We start from the raw sequence: 17,337 nt of genomic DNA on the forward strand, positions 1-17,337 counted from the left end.
CTTTGTGCAAATTTTCAAGGAATGTCCAAGTTTTACCTTCCTCATTGTCGCTTTATTTCTCATTTAAGATATCTAATTATCAGTAAAATAGAGCAGCCACAGCTGTTACCAAAGTTACAATGATCTGAACTTTGTAGACATAACATGCTCCAGTAAGCTCTGAAATGCTGAACAAGACTATGTCAAAATCAGCATCCAATAGCTGCACACCTCCATGCCACTTTGATTCAATTACTTGTCTCTAAAGTGTGGTTAGCAAATGCCACCATCTTGTAGCTGATGGATGAAAAGAAATTAATTGCCTGTGGACTGCTTTGATACAGAATGCTGAATAACGCAGACAGACCCATGAGGAAATTAATAATTGTATCTTCAGCACAAGAGTGAATAATGTGCAGGACCCAAGGCCTAGAACTGCAAAGCAGTGAAGATTCATTAGCAGAGGACACTGAGGGGGGATTGTGTGTATGCACCAAATTATACTTCTACTCTCAAATGATAATGCAAATGTCCAACATGGCCAAACTAATACTGTACATGAGATCCTCATTATTTTGGTCCCCACTTTTTTAGTTCTTGATTTTCATAGATTTTAATGCAATTTACAGTATATGAGATATACACATATTCCAGTGATAAGTAGCACACAACTCTTATTTCCCGTCCAGATTAAATATAAAGTGTTTATAGGAGACCCTCTTTGAAAGCTACATTTTAAAAGCCAGTGAAGGGCAATGAATGAACTAGCGGTGGTCCTACACTGCTTGAAATATCTGTGCCCAGATTTTGGAAAGGAAAAGGAAGTAATAAATTTTGCTTGAACTCACCACACGTTTTAATTGCACAGAACTCCCAGGGGGTGTTAGGGTCAAGAGTGTAGCACCATGGTCTCGGCTTGCCATCAGGATTGCGGCAGTAATTATCATCAAAGCCCTTGTCAGGATATCTGCAAACCACAATGAGAAACGTGTCAGGGAAGCCTTCCTGGCAACACTGCACTGCCTTCTACAAGGTACTTAAAGGACAGACTTCAGCAGAGGCAAACAAGAACTGGTTCCTATTAACCTTGGGTCTGATCCTGTAGGATGGATGCGGATACGCTTTTAAAGCTGTTAGAAAGTTAATAACATATAAACACTTCCCAAATCTGCAGCAGAATGGGACCTCCAGTGAGGGGCTTCCCTGCTGTGCTAATACTCAGGGTACCGGATAGGCAGTTCCACTAATTGCTAAATTCTTGCTCTTGTGTCTGTCAACCAATGACCAGACACTTGAGCCACTCATTTGTTTTGAAACAGATCAATTAAATGTGGATTATCTAAAAACTGCCTGCCATGCTGGACTCATTAAAAAAACAGGTTCTTCAGTGCAACAGCCCTGGGTTCAAACTGGAAGCTATTTTGAGTAGCTATGCTACTAATGATAGCTCCATTTTTGTAACAGAGCTCATTTTTGGTCATGCCCTCATTTCAAGCACTGGGAGAAAGAAGGATAAAAAAATAAGGAAATAATTTCTGTCTCACTTTATCTCGTTAAGACTTAATAATAATGCGCTATATTTATGTGTTTCCACATTCCTACAGCCATCACTGACAATCAGACAGATATCCAAGACATCCAGGGGGGTTTTTTTTGTATAAATACATGACACTAACATCTGTAAACTTGAAGGAGACAAATGCATTGAGGGGTTTTTTTTCTTTAGAGAATACAAATTGTCTTGGCCTTTCAGTTTTATGTAAATGTGTTTGCAAAAGAAACAAAAAGTAGATTTGCCTCTGAGAGAAACACAAAAAGTATGTAAGAGAACAATGAAGTTAACTACCTGGGAACCTGAATCCATTTACAACTGCAAGCAGATGTGTTTCACACAAGCAGAGGAAAATATGATTTACAAGTAGATGTTTTTGATAGGATACTTTTTCTGTCAAATGATCATGCTAATTTTGACTCATTTGCAACTTGATCTCCCATTTCTTATGAAAAGTCAGGTTACTTCAACTATACAAGGGACAACGATAAGATTTAAGTAGAAAAAAATAAAAAAAAAAAAGCCAAAAACAAAATGGTAACAAAACAACCAAGGAGAAACCTCACCAAACTCAGAATTCAATGGCAGACAAGAATGTAGTAATTTCTGATCTAGCAACAGTACCCTGTTTCATGCTAGGTGGAAAACTAATGAGCAAGTTGTGTCCAAGGGTTTTAAAAAAAAATAGTTAATGGGCTAATAATACAGCAGAAAACTATATGGGTTTGGCCTCACAGAAAGTGCAGTGATGAGCCTTGGTGCTGGTGGAGCACATTCCATGTCAAATAATGCACAAAGTGCATGCTAGCACCCAAGAACCAAAGTGAGTCCAGGAATGCAAAGTATCTGCAGTCACAGCTCACAAAAAACATTCAAAGAAGCTCTTGATATAAAGAATTCATATTCTAGAGTACAAATGCCTGTCTTTGCACTGAATGTTCCATCCTTCCTAATATTATATGGCATGTTCCCATAGAATATAAAAAATGTGTTATTTACTAATTAAAACTTAGGTAGTGATGTTTTTCCAGGATCAAGCTTTGAGTGCCTTAATGGGATAGAGTAGTGCCTGTGAGCCTTATCTTTTCATCTACTAGATCTACTTGTGCTTTTCTAAAGCAAAACTAGGCTCCCCAGTCAGTTCTTCCCCCAATATTCAGGGAGGCTTCTGCCGTCCTTCATACCCAGCAAGCAACAATTGCTATAAAAAAGGACTTTAAGAGGCCTTAAAGTAATATATTTAAGAAACAAATATTAACAATAATATAAATAACAGGGCTTCAAACTGTTCCACACAATTAAACAGTGAGGCTATGCAGGATTCCTGAGAGCTGTCTCTGTTGTGCACACTCCTCCTTCCCCAGTACATTTGGGCATAGACCCCTTTCTTAGACCTAAGAAAGAGCCCAAGGTGTCAACGATCTTCCAGAATTCTATATATTTCTGTGTTTTCCTCTTTGAAACAGCAGTAGCTGTATATCACTACCAGAACTGAAATAAAGTAGCAAGATGCTATCTGGTGTCAAAATCAAAACTTTATCTCAGTTTCTAGAGAAAAGGGAGGAAAGTATTAGCCAAAGAGATAAAATTTAGTCTTTTTAAAGAGACAGATGTTGATCTTCAGCTCTCCTGGAAATAAAAAACTTAGTATCAAAAGCTCTTAACCAAAATTTCTTTTCCCCTTTGTTTTGTTTTTGGTGGTTTGTTTGTTTGTTTGTTTATTTTAACTCATGTAGGACTGGAAATTTGAGTTTTTATTAAGCAAACTTTAATACAAGAGATATAAACCAGGGTACTAATGAATGATATCTGCAGTTATTCACCTCCTGTGATACACTTCAACTCTACTTCCCCCCAGGTAACAAATATTTTCACAGGATGTTTGAGTTTGAGCTTTGAGTTTGAAGAAAAAACTTTTCCCCCTTCTGCTGCTCTATGCCCAAGCCATTATCCTCAGTGGTCTTCCTTCCATCCTGAGGCATAACTGTGCCTGTGAGGAGTGCACAAGAGAAGTGGAGTTTCAGAATATAATTCTGCATCCACTAATAGCTAAAAATTGGCCATGCAGGAGCTGCTTGGGCAGACAGTAACTGACTCTGAGGGGAGTCAACGTGGAACAATTCACTGAGGTGACAGAAAAGTGATCTCCATTTTCCCTGAGCCAAAAGCACTGTCCAACAGCATGAAGACTGGTGCATTTGGAAAGATTACCATCTTTATTCCTTTTCTTCATCATTGCAACTCATGAAGACATAAATGAAAATAGGTTTAAACATGTCCAGATAATCCTTTCTGGTTTCCAGGTTATTTACATTACACCTGGCTGATATACTGTAATTGTCCCTAGAGACTGATGTGGGTCATTTCTTCCAGACCTTTTCTCTTATTTTCAACTTACATGACTATTAAAACAAAACCCCAGCAAACCAAAACCTACAGCATTTTAAAAATGTGGTAAAATCAAAGTATAATTGTTGCTACTTTTAGTGACCATTCACTGAGCTAAGTAACATTAATATATCAGAAGTATGCTGGACTACATTACTCTTCTGAAAGTTCATACAGGTCAGTTCAATCTGGAGGGGGTGCTTTTTGATTTAAAAAAAAAAACACTTTATTACTGTCTGAAAATTCTCGAGAAGATGTTCTCAGAAGGAATTATTTCAAAGAGGAAGACAATTGTTCGAAAGACTGTGGTTAGTCTGAAAATTCATTTTGCAAACAATCAGAATTAATGAAAAAAAAAGAAATTTCCTCCTGACAGTAAAATTATTATTGTTTGTACCCAGGAGTTCTATAAATGTTTCACTCCCAAGGAACAAAACTGTTTCTTTGACTTATTTTAGAATACACAGTAAGAGCATGGCAAAACTCAGAAACAGATTATCTTCAGTCCCACTCTGCTAATACAAAATATTTATTGTGGCAGAACAATGGGATAGCCTGCTATTATTCATGGAGCAGATCATCCAAGACAAGGGAAAAAGCCAGATTATACCACATAAACTCCAAAAGTGCAGATCCTCAACATTTTGCTGAATCATCAGGCTTTCCAAAATCTACCAGTACCCATATTTCTTACAATAAAAATAATGCTTTATTTGGTGAAACACTTTAGCATATAAAAAGATACTTTCAGTGGAAGGTGGTAATCATTCTGATTTTGTTGATTCTTGTAGGCTTCATCTGGCAGTCTAAGTTTATTCAAAACAATACATAAATGGAGTAAATCCAAAATCCAGATAAAACTAAAATTAAGCTGTAGTCCGGTTTAAGATGAACAGAGACCCCTCCTGTGTGGCCTAACCCATGCCCACCCCTTCCCTCCCACAACATTTTCAGAAGTGTGTATTATAGATGACCCTTTGTAGTTGGGTGAACTTGGCCCTGTAGGACAAACCCTAACAGGAATGAAATGTGTCTTGCTATTTCTGACTCAACTTTTGGCACTCTGAATCAGTGTCTAAATTTAAAAAAAAATTATAGAAAGCCTAATAAAGAAATCAGTGATCATAAAATGCTAAACAGAATGATTAAATCCTTTCCCAGAGTGAAAGAACAGATGTAGTGGACAAACAGGTTGGTCAAACAAATTGGATAATAAATGTGAATGAAATGGAAGGTCACCTATAGCTTTAAAGTTTTTCAATACTGCAAAAAGGAAGATATTGTTATTTGACAATATTGGAAGTTTATATTCATTACTTGTGTTAAGAAATCTAACAAAAATTTATTACTTTAAATCATTTACTATGTGATTAAGGTATTTGAGCTAACTGCAGCTGCATATCAATATAAACAGAAATATTCAGAGGTTAATTATTTACTGTCAATGAATTGGGAATTAATTTTTGATCAATTAAAGCAATAGCAGCATTAGTACACTAGTCAGGCACGGGATGTAACCAGGGCTGCCCAAAACAGCCTCTGCTCCCCACCCTGCATCTTCACCGTGTCAGTAGTTAGCCTACACCATGGGCCAGGAGCCCAAGCATCCTAAACTGGTGAAATCCATAAATTTCAGTTGAGCTAATGCTAGTTTTGCTCAGCTGGTTCCAGAATGTGTGTAATTTTCAAATTATGACCACATGGCCTTGCCTGGGGGGGAGGAGAGGTTACCTCTCTGGACGAAATTTGTGCTTGTGTGGTCTCTGAAGATCCCAGCGCTGACACTCCTTGCCTGTCTCAGTGTGATCCATTGGCCCTCTATAACTCTCTCCATTGCAGGTCATGCATTCAACTAGGAAAAATATAGACACTAGTCATGTAATACACTGATGACTTATACCATCAAAAAAAAAAAAAAAAATCAAAACCAAAGATCATCAACAATAACAACGACAAAATCCAAAGTGCTCCTGCTCTTATATCACAATACCAACTTAAAGAGGTATTAATAAGTGGTATCTTTCTATTGGATTGGTATGTGTAATATTCTTTGGAATATAATTGTGTCTGTTAGCCCTAACCCACATGCTTAAATTTGATATCACTTTATAGGACACTTACAGTTTTGAAGCAGCTAGAGGGGAGCTACTAGAGGCATTCATGCTCCTATCAGTCTTTTACTGACCTGACTTATGGTTATTGAAAGACACATTGCTAAGGGAGAAGCATTTTTTGAAGGTGATACTATCTAATTAAGCACCATTTTTTTTCTAAATCTCTAAGTCACAGTATAATTACAAGACAAGATTAAATACAGAGTATTGGAAGAATCCCAATTTCAGTGCAGTACAGTATGTCTCTTTATATACACAGCACTTTCAGCTATGTATGATACTGTATCTTGTTGATGATAATGGGTTTTGACAGCTTAAACTAAGATACATTTTCAGTCCTGGTTGGGAAAGTGGGAAGGGGGCATGGAGGGAGAGTGGGCAAAAATTACCAAAGGAATTTCAAAGTATTGTTGAACAAAATTTAGAATGAAAGGTCTGAAAATATAAAACAATTTCACCAGAATTATCTGAAGACAAACTGCTCAAGTACTCCCTAATTAGAGAAATTGTAAGAAAGGATAATTTAGAAAATACTATTTTATGGAATTACAGATATCACATAACATTAGCTACCAAAGCCTCCATCCTAAAGTGAGCTCTAGGTCAAATATCCCATTTGAAGTACACACCAGTTAATCTTTAAATGATACATTTTAGCAAATTCTCAAGCTCTTTGTAAATCGTTCTATTCCTCATTATCTTCCTCTCTCCCTCCCTCTTTCCCTCCCTGTCTCCCTCCTTCACTCCCTCCCTCTCCCTTTCCTAAGGACAGCTTAGCTATTGCATGTGACATGTGAGCAGGAAAATTAAAGGCATCCTATCTTGAAGATTTAAATAGGCTGATTGACTGGAACTGAATTGGCTGATTAGCAAGATATAAGAGCTTCATTTGGAGGTGAACATAACTTAAAAGTCAACAAATGCAATGGTGCATGTAAGTGTCTTTCAAATTCTGTGACTTGAAAGTCAAATGGGGTTGGATTTGCAGAGTTTTACTTATTTACAGTATTTATTCAAAAAGCAAAATGCATGCTTATCTTAAGCTTTCATCTTGTAATCCAGTATCTATATTTTCATCAAAAAGAAGACGAAAAGCTGATTTTACCATGGAATGGCACTAGATGATTTTATCACATGGTAATACTGAAATTGTTAATGGATTCACTATGGACTAGACAAGCAGAAAAAAAGGGTCACATTTCTGTGATCAGCACAACTTAATTGTTCAAACTTCTCCATAACCTGAAATACCTGAGCCTGAAACCTGGAACACCACAAGGTCTCCTCTTCCTCTAACAACTTATTTTCTTGCTGTATGAGTTACTCTCGCTGAGAAATCACCCATTCTTTCTCTAAAGGCTGTGAGCAAGTGATTGCTGTGAGCAGAGCAGAGGCAGCTTTCAGCTGTGCTGGTTACCTTCTGAGCAGAGAGGGATGTCACAAACTTCGTGTCGTGTCTCTGGGCTGGTGGTGAAGCACCAGGGGCCTCCCTCTTCCCCTCGGGGGTTTCGGCAATAGTTTTCCCTCAGGTCTTTTCCCCGATAGCTCGAAGGCAAAAAGCTAGTTTTAAAATGACAATCATTACAGTATAAGAGCATGCAAATGTTGGGGTTAATCATACTATTTTTACAAACAGTTAGAAACAATCACATTTCTGCTTCCTTCTCCCTCCACCCTGCCTAAGCAAATGCACACACCCAAATATCTGTCCGTACACAAATACACATCTTCAGTTGGGATTGCTCAACCTAAATGGCCTAAATCTGGGACAATTTGTCTAGCCCATAGCGTGCTCCAGAGAGTTTTACTCCCATCTCTCAGCTGTCCAGAACCAGCTATCCAGGGCAGAGCCAGAGGCAGTCCCACACTCCCTGCCAGCCTGCACTGTATTCTCCTTCAGGAGCTCTGGGTGCATGGGAGTGGATTGGGTCTGTAGCCAGGTGAGGCTTGTCTTACCTGTGCATGTTGGCACATACAGCAGGTCCAGCTGGGCTCAGAGATCACCTAATTTGTGAAACCCACAAGCAGAGAAAACTCTGCATCCCTGGTCAGGCAGCAGCAAGAACTGATCATCAGCAGCATGCAGGTGTGACCAAGCCTGTGCTACACCTCACTGGGAGGCTTTCCCTGCCTGAAACTGGGGGCTGCTTTGCATTTCAGCACACGAGATTTCCACAGGTGCCATTTATCTGGGTTCCTTCATGTTCTGCCACAAGCCTGTTGTCACTTTAGGGTCTGCTATTTACAGACTCACTTATAATTGCATTATATATGTTCACATATTTAACAGCACCTCAGTTGACTTAAAATGTCCAGAGTCAAGGTGTTTTCTTCTCAGATATCTCTAAAGCTATGGGCTTAAATCTAGAGAAACAATGTCATACACAGTGACACACACACAGAGTTTATAAAGAGATATATAAATATTTACACATGAAAGTAATGCTAGCTTATTTACCCCACAAAGTAAGGAGCAGCTAGCCCCATAATAAGAAACTCAACCTCAGAACTGATCTATTTTAATGCCACTCATGACCCCATTCAGGCTGCACATTGCAGACTCAGCCAGTGGCATTTCTCTATCAGTGACACTGCATCAATGCTAAACAACAGCTAAATCTATACAGTTAGGAAACACCTTAAAATCAGAGATCTGTCTCATAAAGGTTTTTTTGTTAATTGATATACTGGGCTAACTACATAGGGGATCACATAAAACTTGTAACTGAGCTTAATTATTTATTTAATTTTGAAATTTATAAGATTTTAATCCCTTTTTTAAATCAGTATTTAAGTTATGATGGGAATATAATAAATAATGCACCTTTTATTCTGAAAATATCTAATATTTTTTGAGTGTTTTGAGAGAGAGAAGCAAGGAGAAAATTTTGACATGTGACATTTAATTCAAGTTTTATTCTAATGAATGAAATACTTGAACTAACCAAAGTAAAAAATAACGTTGTTAACCACATTGTAATTCTAGTCAATACAATGTGGAAGCGTTCCATAGAGGTGCTTTTTTATTTTTGGTGCTTGAAGAGATTAATTTTGTATCAATCTTGTTGCCTCTAAGATTGGTGTCTCTTCTGTTCTCTTATAATGTAAGTATCTTAAACTCTTTTTACTTAAAGACTCTCAGGCAAACATTTTTGATGGGACATTCCAACCTGGGTTAAATTGGTGTGTCAGTGAATATTAGAATATTCTGTTTAATTTTTCTGCTTATTAGAAAATATAGGAAAAAGGCATCTCAAATTATACAGATATCCTGTAAGAGCATTAAAAAACCAAAAAGTCTAAATGAGTAGCACTAAAAAGTCTAAATGAGCAGCAAGATGGGTCAGATATACAGATGGCTTCAACAGGTACTGAAGCAACATTCTTGAGAGAGGAAAAGATGAGTTGCAGTAGAGATCTTACCCAGAAATGGAAGAAAGGACCACTCCTAAAACTGATGATTTAGTTCATCTACATTAGGTAAGGAAAAAAGAAAAAAAGCCAAAAACTGAAGCCAGTAAGGCTAATGGTAAAAACAGATTCAACCACAAAAAAAGCCATGGAAACTAGCCAAGAGTCTATGAAGCACTGGTCTTCTTTTTTGACCATTTCTCTTTGAGAACTTTTTTCATTGGATTTTTTAAATTTAAAACTCTGTAAGAGTCTTAAAATCTATACTAGGATGGAGATGACAATAATAGAAAGTAGGGTTTTGCTGGGAATCTCTGTGTTCTGTGGGAGTACAAATAAATAAAAATATAACTTGCTAGATTGAAGCAAAAGTTTAAATGCTCAAGCTATTTCAATTCTTCCTAGAAATATAATTAAAAATCATTAAAATGCATTTCTCCCTTAAATATGAAGAAGGGATTTATTTTCCAATGGCACTTTGTGATAATCAGCTGTTGAGAAAAACTGACCTAAAAAGCTAAATCTTTTGTACTAATAAGTTCCAAACACACCACTACTGTCTGCTTCTTCCCACCTCCTTCATGTCTCTGATGATGAAATCATATTTTCTGATGTTGAAAAACAAAATTAGCATGCAGCCACCTCATTTATCCGGTGACCTTTGAAAAATTAAACTTATTGCACAAGGCAGGAGAAGAGCCACTCTCATAAAATTCATCATAGAAGAGTGGCTGTCCAAATGCATTGGATTAAACTGTGTATGCCATGTATTAAAATGCAATTTAGTGATAATTTGTGCTATCCAGACACTTTACTTTCTCTAATTATATAAAGTCACATGCATATTATGTAGAGTAAATGCTCATCTTTGCTTTGGTTATAATGAGTTAGAATTCTTTCACTTCTGAATGATGAAGATATATACTTCAAGGTGTTGAGTCTCAAGAAGTCATTGCTTTGGGTTCTGGTGGTATTTATGGCAGGCTCCCAGTTAAGAACAGGTCTGGTCCCAAACTAAAAAGCAGACACTGCTGTCTATACTGCAAGAGCCAAGTCCAGTAAGTCCAAGCCTGAGGCTCAGCTTTGTAACACATCATAAGAGGGCAGAACTCAACTATCCTTTGTCTTTTAATGTTGTTCCAAGATATCCTCTTGCACACTGGATTGATTTGGTCAGGACAGGACTGAGCAGTGCACAGCCCAGTTCCTCACCAGCAATCTCCAGTTTGGCTCCTCCTAAACAAATTGCTGTCCCTGGGAGTCCGGGGCAAAAGGCAGCAATGTGGACAGCAAGCCTATGGGTGGAAGGATATTTTGGTTTTGTCTCTTGAAGTTTTATTATCTGCATGGCTAAAGCCAGTACAGAAATGTTTAAAGAGAAGTGGTTAAAGAGGAGACCAGTACTTTGTAGTCCTTTTACTGGTTTTTGGGAACATTTGCTAGGGATGAATCTGTTTTTACCATTACTCTTACTGGCTTCAGGTTTTGGCTTTCTTCTCTTTTTCCTTAGCCAACAGAGTTAAACTAGATTTACTCTCAAGGTAGAGGTTTGGCCTCAGTTTCTCATTGTACCAGGTCCTAATCTGAAAAGATAAGTCCTGTACATGCTCCCTCATTCTTTAGTTATTGCTTGTATGATCTGAAACTAAGGATTTCAAAAGCCTCTTCAGTCCTTTCTATGGATTTGTTGCCTGGTCCAAGCTCCATGGAGTTTAAGATATTCTATAAACAACAGAGAATTGACAGAATCTATGCAAAATATACTAACAATATTATACACTAAGCAAATAGGTGGCCTAATATCCCCTGCTTCCTATCAATGTGGTTTTCAAAATTGTTAGTTCCTTGGTAGTCCATTAGAAAACAATGATGCACTTCCAGACCCTGGGCTGAAATAGTGCAGATGTTTTGTTTTTACCAGTAGCTAAGAGATCAAAAGGATCTAAGCAGCTAAAAACCCCCCAACACAGGAAAGAAAGAGATACAGACACACAGGCTGGCATTAAGAGAGACCTTTTTGGAGAAAATCCAAGATATGGATTTTCTGGGATCTGGAGAATGGCATCTCTTGGAGAAAGGCAAGAATATTCCTAAGAGATTTTGTTGTCTAAGGTTAGTTTTCCCATAAATTCTTATGCTTTATGGAAGCTGTCTGGGCACTATTCCCATTGTCTCTGCTCCTGAACTCTTACCTGTGCTCGTGGGGGATCATTGAATTCCAGGCCTGACACTGGATACCACTTTTGGTAACAGATATTGTTCCTTTATAGTCTGCTCCTTTTCCAATGATACAATTTCTGACATAATCTATTGAAACAAAAGAGAAGAAAATTAGGGACTTAAAGCTAAAACTCATAATCTGTTTTCACATAAAAGTAACATATTTATTAGCCTTTACATACTTAATTCTTCAAAATACTACATATTTGTTGACATACACTCCTGTCTTTTTTTTAAAATATTGATCACTATCTGACCCGCCCCCCCAAGAAAAATATCCTGGAAATGTTCCAATGTATCTGATTAAACAAAACTCCATGTCTAAGGACTTGAGTATCCTACTCATTAACGAGGTAAATAAGAGCAACATTAAGTAATAAATGGTAGCTCATAAAACTGAGCTGCTCAGTAGTAAACTGAAGTACAAAACTGTAACAAGTACATATGATGGTAAATGTAAATATGTAGATTGGAAAACTGACCAACAGCAAGTATGTAGACAAATTTGCATGACAGAAACCCCACGATATGTGCAAATAAAACTGTAGGATGAAGCTTTCAAAATACATAAAAACACCCATGCCCAGGATGTTCCTACAGCCAAAAAAACACTGACTGACCTCAGGCTTTTTTTTTTTCCCCCTCCCTAGCTGGAAAAACAAAATCTGTAAATAAATCAGTTACCCTTCTTTTCATACAGATCAAACGCATGGTCTTGCTTCTTTCTCACACCATTTGTCAAGCTGTTGAAGGATAACCAATGGCACCGTTTTGTAACTCTGTCATAAGCAAAGGCCCTGCAAAGAAAATCTGGATGAGAAAAAAATCTCTGTGTGGTTTATAATAATGACACATGGCCTGCCAAGGAGCATGCAATGACATCAGATTTATTTTTACTGGGAAAGTCAGAGAAACAGTCCAAATTACTATTTAAACCCACAACTGTGCTGACAAGAGCAAAGAAACAAAGAAATTAAATTGATGTGGTCATTACATTAAATACCAGTTTGGTTGTTCACACTAATCTAAAAGTTCCCTTGTCATTAAAGATCTTTATTTTAAAACTTAGATAAATGTGACTGAGACAGAATTTGTGTCCTCAGTTATGCTGCTCTCTGGGAAAAAAAAAAGCCATGAGGACAGAAACATTATCTTTGCTATGCTTACAATATGCCTCTGTAATAGTTAGGTGTCTCAAACTGATGGACTGAGCAAAATTCAAGCACAAGGAATCTGTTTCTTGCCTACAACAACTGACCTGTTTAAAAACAAGATTATTTTTATTTTTGTTTTTATTTTTATTTTTATTAATAAAATAAACTGTGATAGTGTACCTAGAGTTTGTCCTTGCTCACTTTTGGTCAGTTGTTTTTTCTCTTATTTTTAACTATCTTCTAGGAGTGACTATGATGTGTGCTGAATTGGCTAGATATGGGGGAGGGCAAAAAAGACAAATTCACAGAGTAAAAACACTCTTTCAATACCTGATAGGAAAAAAGCAGACCTTTTTCTCCTGTAACAGTTTTGGAAGAATAGTCTTTAAATATGGGTAAAATATTTGAAAGGATTTTAAAACCAAAATTGACCACCTTAGAGGGAGCAAGTTTTTCCATCAGGAAATAAAAATAAAATTTAAAAAAACCAAAACTACACTGGTGCTTTTTCCTTAATTTTTCATTTGAACCAAATAACAAATAACTGTCATTATTTCCTCTAACCTAACAGAAAATCTACATTTTTGTCACTCATCCCACACCTTCTGAGATATTGTATTCTGATCTGAGAAGACATTTTAACACTACTTGATAATACCCAAGAGTGGCACAGATTTCTTACACTTCATCCATACTTTGGCTATGCCATATTCTTCAGCACTACATTCTCCAAAAAAACTTCCTTGATCTTCATTTAATTCACCACACAAGCTTTCCGTGTGAGATCTTGCTGGCTTCAGTTAAAAATGCTGCAAGATCCTATCCAATCTCCCCAGTCCTCTCTCTTTCAAACATCTTCTTCATTATCGTTTCCATCACCAAACAGATTTTTCATCCAAATGCTCTCTCTACTCTGTTGACTCCAAATCTTTCCAACCTGCTAACCTTCATCCCTCTGCCCTTGTGCAGCCTTCTGTTCTCTTCTGGCTGATTCTCAAATTCGAGCATATCCAAGAGCCTCTAACTCCATCACTCACAAAAATATCCTTGACCTTTCCTGCCTTTCCAATTACATTCTCGTTTCCGCTCCTCCCTGCTAAAGTGGGAATGCAGAATGCACTGTTTACAAACTATTCTTTCAGTTTTTGCCTTTCAGTTGCCTTTTGGTTTCTTTCCAGTTTGGCTTCAACCACTTCTGCACATAAAAGTTTGTAAAAATCTTTTCTTGGATCCAAATCTGAAGGGTTTTTATACCTCCAAAATCAACATATTTGAGCAAATTCTTGGACTTTCTTCTACTGATACTGCCGATCACATTTTTTTTTCTCTCTTTGCACTGAGGTAGTCTGTAGATTTTAATTTTCTTATCAGGTACTGAAATTCTGTTGTCTATACTGAAATCCCTTCCTGTGAAAATACAGACACTCCAAGCTGATAACAAAGGATAAGACAGTGACAACTCTGCAGCTGAGGAAGGGACACACCTGCAAAAATCACCTGTATAGCAAATAAAATAGTAAATATATTGATTTTTTAGTGGGAAAAACTGAAAGGATAACTGTAGGAAAACAGAAGGAGTATTGGACTGCAAAGGGTGGTGAAACAAAGGAATAGAACAGTCCAGCAGTAGCAGCAGCTTGATAAAACTGATAGAGAAGACAGAAAATGAGGCACAGAGATTTATGAAATCAATACCATGGTGTAGTTGAACCTAAGGAGTTCTTTGATGGAGGATTTTAGGAATGTTATGAAAAAGAAACAAGTCTAGATAAGGATCTTGTTACTCAGAAATGAACAAGATCTGTGAAAGCATGACAGCAAGGGAATAGAGGAAATATCTCTTCTGACAAGTGACATATATTAACTTCAACAAAAAAAAGTGTTAGAGTAAAAACAGCAAGGATAAATGATTAATCAATAAGATACTCAAAATTTACTTGCAAATGATACATAAATATATAATGAAGAAATAGAAAGTTGTCTTAATTTCCTTCCCCCTCCACAAAATAAGGAGCACCTGAACCTTTAGAAGTCTGCAGTGACTGCAGTGACTGAAATCTGCTACTTTTACCACTTTCTGGCAAAAAAGAAGCCTAACACTGTTCCTGCTTGTGTACCTCACAGTGCACAGACACAGATGCTGTTGCTCCCAGTGCTATCGTCACAATTATGTTACAAAGTAATTCAATTTTTAATTCTTAAATAAAGCTTGCATACAGAAAATAAAACATTAGTGCTGTGACCCAAGCAATAAACTGCTGCATGGATATGAAGTGTAAGAATCAAGCCATGAAAATGTCAATAAACATAGAAAATTTCCAGTCTCATATTTCAAGCATTTAAAATGTCATTTTGTGTTACTTCTTATTTTAGAATGCTCCCGCAGCAGGCAGGAAGCTAATTGGTTTTCGTTTAAGTTGGCAGCAAATTTCACCTTGTAGTAACCATGTGCTGATATGAAGCTAAAGACTGGGATCCCAGGAATAAAAGGGAAACATTAGTAAACACTAGATCCTTTATAAGGGAACACATGTAAAATATGTGTTTACAGTAGCATCAAAGAACAGTTCACACCACAACAGGACCCATATGGGGCCAAAAGGGAAACCACAAGAATGTTCTGAGATCCCAGAAAAGAAATCCCATGCACTCTGTGCATAGTGGTAGCACAGGCAAGACCTCATCACCTACACCTCTACTGCTAAAGCAGGTTTTCAGCACCTTCTGTGCTAAAAGCCCACCAGGGAAAACAGGAATTCAGAGATCATCAGGATCTGTAATTCTTCTCCATTTTCAGTGCAAAGTAATTGCACAACAGATTGCCATTCTGTTATCTGTGAGCAGGGCTTTTCCAAGCTGTACTTTCAAAAGTCCCTCATGTCTTTTCTGTGTTGATGTATTGATTCATTAAAGGGCAAATTGCCACCTAAGATATCCATCAGGCACCATTAAAAAAAAAATCTATAAAACATGAAAACATTTTAAAAATTTTGAGATTCTAGATACTAATTTTATTATAAAAGACAATTATTAAGTTGCTTTGTGTTTTCAGAACACAAAAGACAGCATCTAGAGCAACTACAAGTGGCTTGAGAAAGTTTTCCTAAACTGATGCTAGAATACAGAACTTTTATTTGCTTGGCATTATTCAGAATTTGTTTTATAATGTGATATTTAATTTTGCAATAGTCCTTGTTGCTGCTCATCAGAACTCAAGGGTGTCTTGCTATATTGAATACAACCTGATCCTCTTGGCAATGACACCAATAGAAGCTCTGCTGATAGGGAAAGGAGTGGTTTGTACCACGTGAAAAATGTTAGTGCCTGGAAAATATTTTTATCTGAGAAAAGTTAATTCTGCTCATTATTTACACATACAAACAGTCAGAGTACAGAATGATACAAACAAGATGTTGCAACAATGGAATTAAAGGTTTATGGAAAAACTTAATCACAGTTAAGAACCTTCTCTACCAAGGAATAACTCTTGTTGGCATATTTCATCCAGCTTCCATTTGCAACAATTGTCAAAAGTATTTTGTATTTCGAGTTCAGGCTCACATTTAGCCCAGTACTCCACTCCCCAAGTCATCCACTCTCTCCAAGATCCTTCTGCATCCATGGCCTTTCATTGATTGCTAACAGTCCAGACTAAGAGAGGCCAGGGGGATCATATAAGATGAACACATCAGAAAAATTATAGTGATTTGTTCCAAAGAATAGTAGAGAATATGTACAAGGCAGACAAGCAATCAGCTGCATGATGTTTCTAAGAGACAGCAGATGCTGAAGGATAGCTATCCACAGCCCAGGTTTGATTCCATTGTATCAGATTTTCAGTATTTGCCAGTGAACTTCAGCAGTGAGTGTATCTGTGCTCCGTGTGTGAGGTTCTCATTGATTTCAGCAGCAGTAATGTGCAAAGAATGAAGACAGAATATGGTCTGAAGTGGTGCTGAAATACTGCAGCTGTGATGTGTGACAATAACCATTTTATGAGAAACATAAAAATCTCAGAAATGCTCACCTAATGCTGTATTGCAGACAAAGTCATCCACATCTTAACATGAGTACATTTTTTCAGCTATGTTATGGAAAAGATTACAGATTAGACAAGCTAAGAAGACAGACAACTCAGATGAAGCCTCAGAAAAGACTGGCACTCACTGGACAGGTAGAGCAAGATCACTGAAATAAAAAAACACCATCTTTAGGTTGTTCTTGGTACAAGCTACCACTGAGGACAATTACAGAGAGATCTTCGATCAAAGGTTATTATACATGTTTCCTTAGGGAAAAAAAAACAAACAAAAGAGATATATATATAACTTACTTGCAAGTGAAGGAAAGGCCCTTGCTCCTGCTGCATCTCTTTGCACATTGCTCTGTGGTATTTAACAGCTTCGTTTTTACTTCCAGTGTTTTGTTTACTTTAATGAGCATCAATTCTCCTGTTTTTTTGAAGTCATGAAGAGGATTTCTCTTTTTTCCTTTACCCTCTAAAAAAAACAAGCAAAGA

General features: G+C 37.2%; 1 protein-coding gene across 3 annotated transcripts in view; it reads right to left on the reverse strand.

The window, feature by feature from the left end:
• The window catches only part of HGF (hepatocyte growth factor), a 53,644-nt gene that overhangs the window by 24,014 nt on the left and 12,293 nt on the right, over positions 1-17,337 (reverse strand). For 2 of the 3 annotated variants that reach the window (XM_079303044.1, XM_079303046.1), the window contains exons 2-7: positions 17,152-17,317; positions 12,349-12,461; positions 11,637-11,751; positions 7,451-7,593; positions 5,651-5,771; positions 828-946 (exon numbers count right to left, since the gene is read on the reverse strand). In XM_079303044.1, coding sequence (XP_079159170.1) covers positions 828-946; positions 5,651-5,771; positions 7,451-7,593; positions 11,637-11,751; positions 12,349-12,461; positions 17,152-17,317 — 777 coding nt within the window. The remainder of the gene's footprint in view (positions 1-827; positions 947-5,650; positions 5,772-7,450; positions 7,594-11,636; positions 11,752-12,348; positions 12,462-17,151; positions 17,318-17,337) is intronic. The other variant, XM_079303045.1, reaches the window with a different exon arrangement.

Source organism: Erithacus rubecula (assembly GCF_903797595.1).
Source record: "Erithacus rubecula genome assembly, chromosome: 4".
NCBI lineage: Eukaryota > Metazoa > Chordata > Aves > Passeriformes > Muscicapidae > Erithacus > Erithacus rubecula.